Below are 15,034 nucleotides of genomic sequence, written 5' to 3'. Positions count from 1 at the left end.
AGCGCCTGAACAAGTTGGATGTTGGATGTAGAGGTCGACCGATTATGATTTTTTTGACGCCGATACCGATTATTGGAGGACCCAAAAAAGCCGATATCGATTAAATCAACCAATTTTTATTTATTTATTTGTAATAATGACAAATACAACAATACTGAATTAACACTTATTTTAACTTAATATAATACATCAATAAAAACCTATTTAGCCTCAAATAAATAATGAAACATGTTCAATTTGATTAAAATCATGCAAAAACAAAGTGTTGGAGAAGTAAAAGTGCAATATGTGCCATGTAAAAAAGCTAACGTTTGAGTTCCTTGCTCAGAACATGAGAACATCTGAAAATTGGTGGTTCCTTTTAACGTGAGACTTCAATATTCCAAGGTAAGAGGTTTTAGGTTGTAGCTAATATAGTATTTATAGGACTATTTCTCTCTATAGCATTTGTATTTCATATACCTTTGACTATTGGATGTTCTTATAGGCACTATTGTATTGCCAGTGTAACAGTATAGCTTCCTTCCCTCTCCTCGCCCCTACCTGGGCTCAAACCAGAAACACATCGACAACAGCCACACTCGAAGCAGCGTTACCCATGCAGAGCAAGGGGAACAACTACTCCAAGTCTCAGAGCGAGTGACGTTTGAAACGCTATTAGCGCGCTAACTAGCTAAGCCCTTTCACATCAGTTACACCAGCCATTAGGCTGATAAGCTTGAAGTCATAAACAGAGCTGTGCTTGCGAAGAGCTGCTGGCAAAACGCACGAAAGTGCTGTTTCATTGAATGCTTACGAGCCTGCTGCTGCCTACCATTGCTCAGGCAGACTGCTCTATCAAATCATAGACTTAATTATAACATAACACACAGAAATACAAGCCTTTGGTCATTAATATGGTCGAATCCAGAAACTATCATTTCGAAAACAAAACTTTTATTATTTCAGTGAAATACGGAACCGTTCGGTATTTTATCTAACGGGTGGCATCCCTAAGTCTAAATATTCTTGTTACATTGCACAACCTTCAATGTTATGTCATAATTACGTAAAATTCTGGCAAATTAGTTCGCAATGAGCCAGGCTGCCCAAACTGTTGCATATACCCTGACTCTGCATGCATTCACCTGGTTAATATTGCCTGCTAACCTGGATTTATTTTGGCTAAATATGCAGGTTTAAAAATATATACTTCTGTGTATTGATTTTAAGAAAGGCATTGGTGTTTATGGTTAGGTACATTCGTCCAACGATTGTGCTTTTTTTGAAAATGTGCTTTTGTTAAATCATCCCCCAGCATTGCATCGATTATATACAACACAGGACAAGCTAGATAAACTAGTAATATCATCAACCATGTGTAGTTATAACTAGTGATTATGATTGATTGATTGTTTTTTATAAGATAAGTTTAATGCTAGCTAGCAACTTACCTTGGCTTACTGCATTCGCGTAACAGGCAGTCTCCTCGTGGAGTGCAACGAGGGCAGGTGGTTATAGCGTTGGACCAGTTAACTGTAAGGTTGCAAGATTGGTTCCCCCGAGCTGACAAGGTGAAAATCTGTCGTTCTGCCCCTGAACAAGACAGTTAACCCACCGTTCCTAGGCCGTCATTGAAAATAAGAATGTGTTCTTAACTGACTTGCCTAGTTAAATAAAGGTAAAAAAATACAGATATATTTATTTATTTTTTAAATCGGCAAAATCGGCACCCAAAAATACCGATTTCCGATTGTTATGAAAACTTGAAACCGGACCTAATTAAACGGCCATTCCTATTAATCAGTCGACCTCTAGTTGGATGTGGGTATAGTATTTTTCCTTTCTCATTGATTATGCCTGCTGTGCTGTAGGAGGTTAACTAACTAACTGACTCACTGGATTCAACCTGGCTGTGAGGCTCCTGGGGAAATAAGCATCAAAGATGTGTCAGATCCATAGACTGACTGACTGGAGCCTAATTATCTCAAAACACCTGTAGAGATGAAGAGGAACTGGTAGGCTCCACATACACGCCCGGCGGGAGGATTCTGTTATTTGTGGCAGTGAGTGTGTAGGTCACAGACCAGAGGTTACAAATGAGCGGAGAGAGAGAGTGAAGGAAAGATGGAGAGAGAAAGAGCGGGGGAGAGAGGCCAAATGGACACATTACTGTCATTATTTGAGGTAATGAATCTGGTTTTGATGTGAGTGAGCGTGTATGAGTGTGAGTGTGTGGAACCCCCCTGGTTTCTGCAAAACATCAAGTGGGACACAAGGTTTGGGTTGACTCTCCTAGATTTATGCCCATTGGTTGAAAGAAATGAAAGTGATTATTGCACTAGTTAATCAGCAAGCATGGTGGAATTTTCCTTAGAGATGTAGTCTATCACAGTGCCATCCGTTTTGTCCCCAAAGCCCCATATACTACCCACCACTGCGACCTATACGCTCTCATTGGCTGGCCCTCACTTCATACTCGTCGCCAAACCCACTGGCTACAGGTTATCTACAAGTCTCTGCTAGGTAAAGCCCCGCCCTATCTCAGCTCACTGGTCACCATAGCAGCACCCACTCTTAGCACACGCTCCAGCAGGTACAGTGCCTTGCGAAAGTATTCGGCCCCCTTGAACTTTGCGACCTTTTGCCACATTTCAGGCTTCAAACATAAAGATATAAAACTGTATTTTTTTGTGAAGAATCAACAACAAGTGGGACACAATCATGAAGTGGAACAACATTTATTGGATATTTCAAACTTTTTAAACAAATCAAAAACTGAAAAATTGGGCGTGCAAAATTATTCAGCCCCCTTAAGTTAATACTTTGTAGCGCCACCTTTTGCTGCCATTACAGCTGTAAGTCGCTTGGGTTATGTCTCTATCAGTTTTGCACATCGAGAGACTGACATTTTTTCCCATTCCTCCTTGCAAAACAGCTCGAGCTCAGTGAGGTTGGATGGAGAGCATTTGAACAGCAGTTTTCAGTTCTTTCCACAGATTCTCGATTGGATTCAGGTCTGGACTTTGACTTGGCCATTCTAACACCTGGATATGTTTATTTTTGAACCACCACCATGTTTGACAGTGGGGATGGTGTGTTCAGCTGTGTTGCTTTTACGCCAAACATAACGTTTTGCATTGTTGCCAAAAAGTTCAATTTTGGTTTCATCTGACCAGAGCACCTTCTTCCACATGTTTGGTGTGTCTCCCAGGTGGCTTGTGGCAAACTTTAAACAACACTTTTTATGGAAATCTTTAAGAAATGGCTTTCTTCTTGCCACTCTTCCATAAAGGCCAGATTTGTGCAATATACGACTGATTGTTGTCCTATGGACAGAGTCTCCCACCTCAGCTGTAGATCTCTGCAGTTCATCCAGAGTGATCATGGGCCTCTTGGCTGCATCTCTGATCAGTCTTCTCCTTGTATGAGCTGAAAGTTTAGAGGGACGGCCAGGTCTTGGTAGATTTGCATTTCAATATTATCGCTTGCACAGTGCTCCTTGGGATGTTTAAAGCTTGGGAAATCTTTTTGTATCCAAATCCGGCTTTAAACTTCTTCACAACAGTATCTCGGACCTGCCTGGTGTGTTCCTTGTTCTTCATGATGCTCTCTGCGCTTTTAACGGACCTCTGAGACTATCACAGTGCAGGTGCATTTATACGGAGACTTGATTACACACAGGTGGATTGTATTTATCATCATTAGTCATTTAGGTCAACATTGGATCATTCAGAGATCCTCACTGAACGTCTGGAGAGTTTGCTGCACTGAAAGTAAAGGGGCTGAATAATTTTGCACGCCCAATTTTTCAGTTTTTGATTTGTTAAAAAAGTTTGAAATATCCAATAAATGTCGTTCCACTTCATGATTGTGTCCCACTTGTTGTTGATTCTTCACAATCAACAACAAGTGTTTGTTGTATGTGTCGAACTGCTATGCTTTATCTTGGCCAGGTCGCAGTTGCAAATGAGAACTTGAGAACTGAAAATGAGAACTTGTTCTCAACTAGCTTACCTGGCTAAATAAGGGTGAAATAAAAAATTAAAAAATTAAAAATGTGTTCGTTCACTAGATGAATAAAAAGTGAAGAGCCAGTTAGACCAGCCTTCCTAATCGAACTTTGTAAACTACATTACACTCATTGAATGTCCGTGCGTGTGTGTGTGTGTGTGTGTGTGTGTGTGTGTGTGTGTGCGTGTGTGTGTGTGTGTGTGTGTGGTTGACTGCACAGACGGACTCAACTAGGATACAGACGGACAGGTAGGAGGAGCTGGCAACCTTCCCCCTTCAACAGAGGGGGAGAGACAGGGAGAGATACACTAGAAAGGAGGGGGAGGATGGGTAGCTACAACGTGAGAGTATCAGACTCTCAAAAGAGCATATCTGAGGATTGGCTCCACATGCAGGAGTATCGCGCAGCTGTAATTGCCCACTGATATATTATCGGTAAACCGGATAACTGGAGGAGGATCTGAGGAGAAGTCGCCAAATATTGTATTGAACGTTGGAGTTAGGTGCGTCTCCCATTCCCGTTTGCCATTATGGGAGGGATGGATCGGCAGCGGAGGGTATCCCTGGCTCTTACCTTGAACTTCCTCGCGCTGATTCTAGCCGTGTCTGCGTTGACTACCAGCTACTGGTGCGAGGGGACACGGAAAGTTGCAAAACCTTTCTGTACTGGACCGGTCACCACGAAACAGTCGTTCTGTATCAGGTTCAACAGCTCGAACATCAACGACAGCAGACTGGTCCAGTACATCTGGGAGTCCGGCGAGGACAAGTACATTATGAGGAAGTTCCACACCGGGATCTGGTTTTCGTGCGAGGAGAACGTCAATATGACAGGTAAGAAAGAGATGGTGCTTTCACTTCAACTGGAAACTCGGGGGGGAAAAAACAAGGTCAAATCATAACGTCAGTGATCTTCACTTCCGGACGGAGTTTCCAACTTGGAATTCCGAGTTGGATGACCGGTCAAAATGTTTTTTTTTCCAGTTGGATCTATTTTTTCCCCCAAGTTTCCAGTTGTCTTGAACCAGGTAAGAGAAGCTAAGAGAATATCACTTTTTCGCACGCCGCGATGTGACCCATGTATAGATAGACATGAAGGAAATAGCCTAGTTTTTAAATGGAAGGTTATAATTGGGTTCTCAGAATCATGGACTATGCAAATGTGTAGGCTATGCCTATGTATTTGTTATTGTCTTTTAAGATAAATCAAATGTCCATGGTTGTCATGTGAGCTGTATTAGGTAATATGTTTTTCATTTGACTGTTTACTTTAAAGTTGAAATCTGAAATTCAAAAAATAATGTTTTGTTAAATAGCAGAGGGATGGGGTTGGGGAAATTTAACCACTCTCAAATTCATAGACCAAGGGCTGACCATCCATGAAATCAACAACATGTTTCGAGGATGTTTGTTTACATTTAAATTACAAACGGAGTAAATCAAATCGGTTTATAATTTGGGTTCTGATGGGGTACGACAGTTGAACTAAACTCATGAGCCATGTTTAAATTATATTTTTTTCAAGAATCAATGGGTAGGCCTGTATTTTTTTTTAATGAAACAATCGCAGCTTGGTTAATTGATGTCCGATACAGTGACATAGTTGCGTGCATTGCATGTGAATGGTTTTTGTAGCTATTGATAGAATCACAGTGTCCATCTCTGAAATTAACCGTTCCTTCAAAAATATTGGATAGCCTAAGTGAAAAATTACCTTCAACGAGAGCAAGAATGTCAAGCGTGAGAAATCACATCGACAGTTGTAACATATACATATTTTAGAACGGATAGATGATTTTTACCGTCTCGTAAATATGCCATAAAATAGTCTGCACGACAGTGTGAGAATAGGACGGAAATTCAATATGTTTGGTGTCAATCTTGTGTCACTGGGGTGGCCAACACTCATCTCGAAGAGCTGCTGGGTCTGCTACGAATGCAGGCCTTTTCACACCTGAAAAATGTCCTGCAGAGTAGTAGAATTAGGTGTGTTTCAACAGGGATGGTGCAAAAGACTGCAGGGGTTTAGCCACCTTCAAAATATGATGACTGAGTGTTTGACTGTATTGTTTTTGATTGTGTGGGATATTCTATTTCAGGTGAAATCTGCAGAAGTTTCATTTATGTCACACCCTCACATGAAAGAGGTAGGTTTTGTGTAGTAACATGTTATTACATTGTAATTGATGTGTTATTAACACAATTTGCTATGCGTCTGTGAATGGCTAAATTGGTGTTGTATTTTGATCGAGATTCAAGTCATCTCTTTTATAACAGGAATTGCAAGTGCAGCTCAAAAGGTGAAAATTGAACCCAGTCACTTAATAATCATGGAGTAGGTTCACACGCAGGGCTCAACTGAGATGTAGGTTATCCTTAAGGCTTATTTGGATATGTCAATTGAAAAGTGCAAACCTAACAGCATTTAAGAAGAGTAGAAACACTGCGTTGTCCTGGGGAGCTACTGGGATTGCAGTCTTTTGTTCCTGCCCAGCGTTAACACACCTGAGAAGCAGTTGATCAGTATTATCTGGTGTGCTATCCATGCTGTGGTCACTCATTCAAATTCAGCAGAGTTTGGACTTCTATAGGTCTTCAAAGAGGATGAGAGAATGGATAGAAAGAGAGAGGATGAATAGATAGCATCTCACTCTGCCAAACAGACATCCATCTTTCATTCTTTTCACCTCCTCCGTGTTGGCACACTAATTCACTACACACAAACACACACAAACATACAACCTGTCTGTGCCACACGAAAGACTGTTGAATAGCTTCCTAACAGGACAAGACAAGACACACGCACTGTCTGGAATTAAATCTTCCTGTGACACTGACAGAATGAAAGAATGACAATGACAGACACCCGCAACTGATTGTGGTTTAGTTGTAACTTCACCTATTCTATTCACCTGTTCAGTCTGAGAGATGTGATTAAACATGTCCAATTGTGAACTCAATTGAGTCAAATGTCACTGCCTCTGTGCCCAAAATGGGCATTATTATGACTTACTTCCATAGGGCCCTTGTTGGTTTCACGATTTGATTTCATCCAATAAGTCCATACCTTTCTGTGGGCTTTTGTGATGGAGGATATGTTGGTTAGGGAATTGCAGTTATTGAAATAGCTAAAGGGATACTCTCAGCTAGACAAACCAAAAAAACGAAACGTGAAAGAGACACATATGTGAGACTCATTTGCATAAATCACAGACTACCTTCAATCTTTTTAATATGCATCTTGATCCTGCCGTGAAATTTAAATGAACACCTTTGATTAATTATTGAAATCCCATGACGACCCCAGGAAAAGTAGCTGCTGCTTTTGCAGTGGCTGATGGGGATCCTAATAAATACCAATACCATTGAAGAATTTGGTCGGAACAAGTAAAAATGATTGCCCTTTCACTGAGAGAAGAATAGATTAAATTATTAACTGAGTTCTAGGCCTACTTTTAACTGAAAAATTGTAACTGTGGTTGGCAGCACTTAACATTCTACAGGTCTTATAGCAATGTAGCTAACAGTGTTATAATCTATGTAATTACACTGTAATTGGTTAGTAATAACCTGGATTTATTATTTATTATAAGTTGCCCCTTATTACTATATGACTACACAGTAATATAACTGTAGTACCAACATAGTAACAGCATAGTAGTTACATAGGTATTGCTCAAATCAATCAAATCCAATTTTATTTGTCACATGCTTCATTAACAAAATGCTAAGTTACGGTACCTTTTCACTTACGGATCTTTTTCCAACAATGCAGAGATAAAGATAAGACATTTTGATGACCTATTTAGCAGTCTTGTATAGCAGTCTCATGGCTTGAGGGAAGCTGTTCAGGGTCCTGTTTGTTCCATACTTGGTGCACTGTTACCGCTTGCCGTGAAGTAGCAGAGAGAACAGTCTAAGGCTTGGGTGGCTGGAATCTTTGACAATTTTTTGGGCCTTTCTCTGACACTGCCTGGTAAGAAGGTCCTGGATGGCAGGGAGCTCTGCCCAAGTGATGTACTGGGCCGTACTCAACACCCTCTGTAGCGCTTTGCTGTTGGGTGCCTTGCAGTTGCCGTACCAAGTGGGCCCATTCCAAATCTTTTCAGCCTTCTGGGGTGGAAGAGGCGCTGTCGTGCCCTCTTCACAACTGTGTGAGTGTGTGTGGACCATGTTAATTCCTTAGTGATGTGGACAACGAGTGACTTGAAGCTCTAGATCCGCTCCACTACAGCCCCACCGATGTGGATGTGTCCATTGAAAAGTGCAAACCTAACAGCATTTATGAAGAGTAGAAACACTGCGTTGTCCTGGTGATCCTACTGGGATTGTAGGCTTCTGTTCCTTTGTTCATTTGTTTCCTGTAGTCCACGATCAGCTCCTTTGTCTTGCTGACATTGAGGGAGAGGTTGTTGACCTGGCACCACACTGCCAGGGCTATGAACTTCTCCCTATATGTTGCCTCATTGTCGTCGTTGATCAGTCCTACCACTGTTGTGTCGTCAACTAAATAATGGTGTTGGAGTTATGCATGGCCATGCAGTCGTGGGGGAACAGGGAGTACAGGAGGGGACTAAACAAACACCCCTGAGCGGCACCCGTGTTGGTGGTCAGCGTGGCGTATGTGTTTTTGCCATACTACCACCTAGGCAGCCCGTCAGGAAGTCCAGGATCCAGTTGCAGAGGGAGGTGTTCAGTCCCAGGGTCTTGAGCTTGGAGGGGACTATGGTGTTGAATGCTGAGCTGTAGTCAATGAACAGCATTCTTACATAGGTATTCCTTAAGTCCAGGTGGGTGATGGCAGTGTAGCGTGCAATAGAGATTGTGTCATCTTTGCATTTGTTGGGGCAGTATGCAAATTGGAGTAAGTCCAGGGTGTCTGGGATGATGGCGTTGATTGGCGTTCTTGGGCAGGGTGGTCTGCTTGAAACAAGTTGGTATTACAGACCAGGCCAGGGATAGCTTTAAATTGTCAGTGAATGCTCTGGTCAGCGCATGCTCTGAGTATGCGTCCTGGTATTCTGTCTGGCCCCGCAGCCTTACAAATGTTAACCTGTTTAAAGATCTTACTCACATCGGCTATGAAGAGCGAGATCACACAGTCGTCCAGAACAGCTGGTGCTCTCATGCATGGTTCAGTGTTGCTTGCCTCGAAGCAAGCATAGAAGGCATTTAGCTCGTCTGGTAGGCTTGTATCGCTGGGCATAGTAATACCTATGTAACTACCGTTTGTAACTATGTTGTTACTACTGTGTAGTTACATAGTAATATGGGCAACTTAATGTCAAGTTTTACCCTGGTTATATCAAGGACCATTCACCCACCCAGTAGCCCATATCAAGGATCATTCACCCACCATCCATAGGCCAGGCAGTGTGTGTGTGTGTGTGTGTGTGTGTGTGTGTGTGTGTGTGTGTGTGTGTGTGTGTGTGTGTGTGTGTGTGTGTGTGTGTGTGTGTGAGTGTGTGTGTGAGCGTGAGTGTGTGAGTGAGCGAGCATGGTGTGTGGCGTGTGTGTCTGTCTTAGACAGATGCATCTTCTCTGTGACAGTGAAGGTTAATGATATGGGTGAAGGGGTCACTTGTCCGACTCCCTCACCTAACCCCCCCACCCTCTTGCAATCCCCCTCTCCCCCACTCCCAACCCCTCCCTTCTCTCTCTCTCTCTCTCTCTCTCTCTCTCCCCCTCCCCCCCCTCCCTGTAGGAGTGCTGTGGCTGTGTATCGTGTCAGAATGTCTGTATATTCTCCTCCTGGCCACCGGAGGCATCCTCATGTCCATAGAGGCGTGTCACTTAGGAAACGTCATCGACGGCCTCAAACTCAACGCCTTCGCTGCCATATTCACTGTCCTGTCAGGTAACAACACACTTGACATGCCTTGTTTTTGTTTGAACGTGTGCACGTGCTTCTTGCTATTGAGTCGGTCCCTTTTCTCCTCTCCCCACTGTTTTCGGTTAGGGTTAGAACAATGGTTTGTTTGTTAGTTTGCGTCTCAACCTTTTGTTCCTGACTGGGACGATAGAAACCCTGCAGATCAACACGGTCTTCACACTGACAGCTTTAGGCAGCTAAAACAGCTCACTGCTATCTATGGGGCTGCAGACTGGGCTACTCTTCCTATGAGGCTGTTTCCACCCAAGGAGCATTTGTCTTTTTCAGACAGCTGGTCTAGTTTTGTCTGGATTAGTATTGATCTGGTCCTAGTGGATGGATGTTGGTTATTAGAGGAGCACTTGCCTTCTGCAGACACAAGACTTCAGTGTTCTGTTGGATAAGTGATGGTCTAGAGTAGACTCTGGAACCATGGCGCTGGTTTGCCTGCTCCTGGTCTATGCTCAAACACTCGTCAATCCAGGAGTAGGCTTAATCTGGATCCGGGAAACCAGACGATAATGTCTGAGTCGATGTTAGCTATCCTATCTGTCATCCAAACCTCAGTCTTGCATCCAGGTCATTTGCGATCGTTTGGTTTGCAGAAAAGGACCAAGAGTGAATAATGAAATGGCAGGAAAGTCTTTATTTTATGTCTCCCTTTAATGGCCACCTCAAATCAACCACGGATTTAAGATACATTTCAAAACACAATTAAATTGTTTGCAAAAAAAAAACAGTCTCGTCACAGGGGAGTTATCCTGTCCTGCTTACAAACAACAAATGTAATCAATAAAAGGGTTTACTGTTGTTCCTGTTTTTAATGTGTTCATATAGTTTATAGAGGGGCTTACACAGTTTACCTAGCTCAGCATCTTGTTGTAATGATTTCCAGAAGAATGCTAGAGGCCAGACAAACCATTATTACACTTTTTTATAATGGGGGTGTATGGAGAAGGAAAGGGGGATACCTAGTCAGTTGTACAATTGAATGCATCTTCCACATTTAGTCCAACCCCTCTGAATCAGAGAGGTGCGGGGGGCTGCCTTAATCGACATCATCGCCTCCCGGGGAACAGTGGGTTAACTGCCTTGCTCAACAGATTTTTACCTTGTCAGCTCAGGGATTCGATCCAGCAACCTTTCGGTTATTGACCTAATGCTCCTACAGGCTAGACTGGGAGAGAGGGAGTATGGAGGAAGAGAGGGGGGGGGGGTGAAAGGAGATAGAGAGAGTGGGGTATGTAGGGGGAGGGAGAGTGCGGAGAGAGAGAAAGAGAGAGGTATTGTCTTAGCACAAACAGCCCAAATGGGTGATTAACTTTATACTTTACCATTACCAAGAAGAGAACAACTACTCCAAATGTTCAGCTTGGTTCACCCACCTCTCTGGGAAATATGCCTAGCTTAGTTTTAGTGAGGAAATATAAAGTTGTGTACTAGTAGAGGTGCTGCCTGAAGGAAGTTCTGATTGTGATTGACGGAAGACACATTGAGTACGTTTAAATGCACACTAATAATCAGATATTAAACGGATTTCTGCCAGTAGACCTAGTATGCAATAGTCATGTAAATACTTCCCAGCTAGCACATTTGGTTCCTTGGAAGTTGTGAGAACATATGTTTTTTATTTCACATGGGTTGTGCAAAAAAAGGCATACGTTTCCTGACCGGTTTTAAACGATCTGAGAACAAAAGCGAAAATGTTAATATGACTGTTAAAAACAATGCTAGCTTATTTTGGGTAAACTTTTTTTAATCATGCTAACACATTTATTTTTTTACGGTGACACAGCGTCAGTGAGATTCAAACCTATGATCTTCTGTTCTCTAACCATGGAATTAATACACCAGACACAGAGACAGTGACCGAGAGAGAGACCTCAGGACGCACATTCCCTGGAAACCCATGGAGGGACAGTGGGTAATCCCAGGGAGAAGGATCACTCCAGCCCTGTGCCGCGGATAGTAAAAGCTTTAGGCTATATTCTCCATGCCATTGGGGTTGACTGAGTGGGTGGATATGTGGAAAGAATCTTGATCTCTTGATTGGGTGACTGAGCTGTGCTTGGGAGAAAGAGATAAAGATTGGCAGAGAGGTGGTTGCCAGCTCATTTCCCGCCAGATTTTTCCCATCGGACCCAGGATTCAAACTGCCAACCCTTTGGTTGCTGGCTCGCCTATCTAACCGTTAGGCTACATGCCACCGTTTATTGACAATGATTGGCAGAGCGACTGGAGGTTTTGGCAGAGAGAGGGAAAGAGAGCAGAATTACAATTGCATGACTCCAAATTAGCCAACAGGACAGTTAAATGGTCATTCTGCCAATCCCAAACACTGGCACAACTCTTCTCTGCTTAACCAAGTGTTCTAATCCAGTGGTTTCTAACTCTCGTCTAGGAGAGCTGCTACAGGGGCAGTAAGGTTTTGTTCCAGCCCAGCACTAACACACATGATTCAACTATCAACTCATCATCAAGGACTTTAGGATGAGGATTAGTGTAGCTGAATCTGGTGTGTTTGTGCTGGGATGGAAGAAATGTCTGCACACCCTGTAGCGCTCAAGGACTACGGTAGGTTCCATTATAGCTCAACATTGTCTCCCTGTGGTGAAAAATGGAACTTCATACACTTCTTTATAATGCTCTATTCTACAGCGCTGGACTAGTTTACAGTTTTCCCAATCGTGTTCAAGATATTTTGGGATCTGTGCTCAAACGTATCTATAGCAAAACAGCAATGATCAAATGCTTAAATACATTTACATAACTTCTGATAATATTCTTGCCTTTTTACCTTGCTTGCAGGTCTTAGACCATCTTTTGCTAAATTTTAAATACAAATGTCATCAGTGAATACCGTTTTCACTGAATATATACACATGGTTTTCATCAGAAGAGAAATGTGTGCAGCTGTCTTCACTATTTCCGGCAATCAGTAAATACTACTACACACAATTCTAAATCACCCCATCGTGTTCATACCATGTACAATATAGAGAAATATCTAGGCAATGTGGACTGTCAAAATGTTTATTTTTTTAATACTGCAGATATTCAGAGAATAGCAGTAACTTTGGGTTACTCCTAAGTCGTCATCTCCAATGTTGTGACCTTCCATTTTAGAGCTTTGCGTTGGTGTGGATTGAGGCCTATACTGTACATTCATATCAGATATGTTCCTCCATTTGTATTCACCTTTCCTTATTTCTATTGTGGATTGTGTTTCTGTGTGCCAATGTATTGAATACATGAATTTGGATTGTGGTGATACAGATGAACGAATCCTGCACACAGTGTGCTTTGTATTTATTTTTTATCAGGAATAACATTTGATTTGATCTGTATTAAATTGTTTGGTGAAATATGCATGAAAGGAGAGTAATTGCCCATAATTCTGCACCATTGGATAGATGTACTCCCAATTTTGATCATCATGATTTAGTGACTGCAAAGAATATGTATTGATCTACTGGAACTTTCTGTTTTGTCTGCTTGGACTCAAGAGACAAGTATGGTTGCGTTTATCTTTTTGCAGACAGTCATGTTCTGTTTATGAATATATTAGCAATTTTTACATTATAATATAGTTTAGATTAATGTATTTATGTTTTGAGAAGGCAACTCCATTTTGAAAACGCATTTACAGAGTTCTGTGTCTTGTGGACTCTGTTTTGAAAATTGACAACATTGCCCCAAGAAATGCATGTACGCGATTGAGATGTTGTTGTTTTTTTACTTGACTTTCCAGGTTTACTCGGCATGGTGGCCCACATGATGTTCACTACAGCCTTCCAGCTGACAGTCAGTGTGGGGCCAGAGGACTGGAAGCCTCAGACATGGGACTACAGCTGGTCATACATGTAAGCACACACACACGCGCACAGGTCTTTAAATCACTTGAAAAAATGTAATTTGGAGTTTTTGATTTTGATTTAATCTCCCTCTCTACCAGTCCACTTCTACACACCTGCCAATAAAGGCGTGGCTTTGACGTGTAAATGTTTATCTGTTCATCTCCTTATTATTATTATTCTCTCTCTCTCTCTCTCTCTCTAGCCTGGCGTGGAGCTCGTTCACAGCTTGCATGGCCTCCTCAGTAACCATCATCAACCGCTACACCAAGACCATTCTGGAATTCAAACACAAGCGCAGAAACATCGAGAAGAACCTGAAGATCAAGCAGAAGCTTCTGGAGCTGGACTCTGGACCAGGGGTTGGGGTGGGACACGTTGGACATGTGGAACAGGTGTGGGACATGTACATCAGCTCAGTACCCAGCTCAGGCTGCACAGCAGAGGAATTGCTGGACTTGTCCAGTAATGGAAGGAAGCTGTCCAATGCTTCAGTGTTTCTGGACCTGAATGACCTGCCGGATCCACAAAGAGAGGAGTACTGCTGAGGAGGGAACTATAGGAGACTGATCAAGGCACGCACAAGTACGCATATACACACAAACAAAAACACATACACACAAATGACTGCCACCCAATTTACAAACCAAATAGCAACTGTGACTTCGTGTTAGAGGAAATCCAACTCCAACTTTCCCTGATGTTCCAAGCCGAGGTAGAGATGGGTTGAGGATGAGAGAAATGGATAGCAGAGGATGCAGTAATAAATGGTAGAAATGGAAAGGCAGACAGGAGAAATGGATAGAGGAGAGATGGATAAAGGATGATTTCAGGAAAAAATATATCTAAATATGTGTGTGTATATATATATATATATATATATATATATATATATATATATATATATGTGTGTGTGTGTGTGTGTATGTATATATATGTATATACAGTGCCTTGCGAAAGTGTTCGGCCCCCTTGAACTTTGCGACCTTTTGCCACATTTCAGGCTTCAAACATAAAGATATAAAACTGTATTTTATGTGAAGAATCAACAACAAGTGGGACACAATCATGAAGTGGAACGACATTTATTGGATATTTCAAACTTTTTTAACAAATCAAAAACTGAAAAATTGGGCGTGCAAAATTATTCAGCCCCTTTACTTTCAGTGCAGCAAACTCTCCAGAAGTTCAGTGAGGATCTCTGAATGATCCAATGTTGACCTAAATGACTAATGGTAATAAATACAATCCACCTGTGTATAATCAAGTCTCCGTATAAATGCACCTGCACTGTGATAGTCTCAGAGGTCCGTTA

The 15,034-nt window shown here is 42.1% G+C and overlaps 1 protein-coding gene across 1 annotated transcript; it reads left to right on the top strand.

The window, feature by feature from the left end:
* Positions 1 to 4,302: 4,302 nt before the first annotated feature.
* Positions 4,303 to 14,601, top strand: LOC110498884 (germ cell-specific gene 1-like protein). The gene is made up of 5 exons (XM_036955683.1): positions 4,303 to 4,827; positions 6,093 to 6,140; positions 9,698 to 9,850; positions 13,617 to 13,728; positions 13,925 to 14,601. The coding sequence occupies exons 1-5, from the start codon at positions 4,524 to 4,526 to the stop codon at positions 14,265 to 14,267; spliced, it is 960 nt and encodes a 319-aa protein (XP_036811578.1). The 5' UTR covers positions 4,303 to 4,523; the 3' UTR covers positions 14,268 to 14,601.
* The last annotated feature ends 433 nt before the right edge of the window (positions 14,602 to 15,034 follow it).

The sequence above is a fragment of the Oncorhynchus mykiss genome, chromosome 20, assembly GCF_013265735.2.
Source record: "Oncorhynchus mykiss isolate Arlee chromosome 20, USDA_OmykA_1.1, whole genome shotgun sequence".
Classification (NCBI taxonomy): domain Eukaryota; kingdom Metazoa; phylum Chordata; class Actinopteri; order Salmoniformes; family Salmonidae; genus Oncorhynchus; species Oncorhynchus mykiss.
Note: the sequence above shows the minus strand (reverse complement) of the source record. Positions and strands in the feature narration are given on the sequence as shown.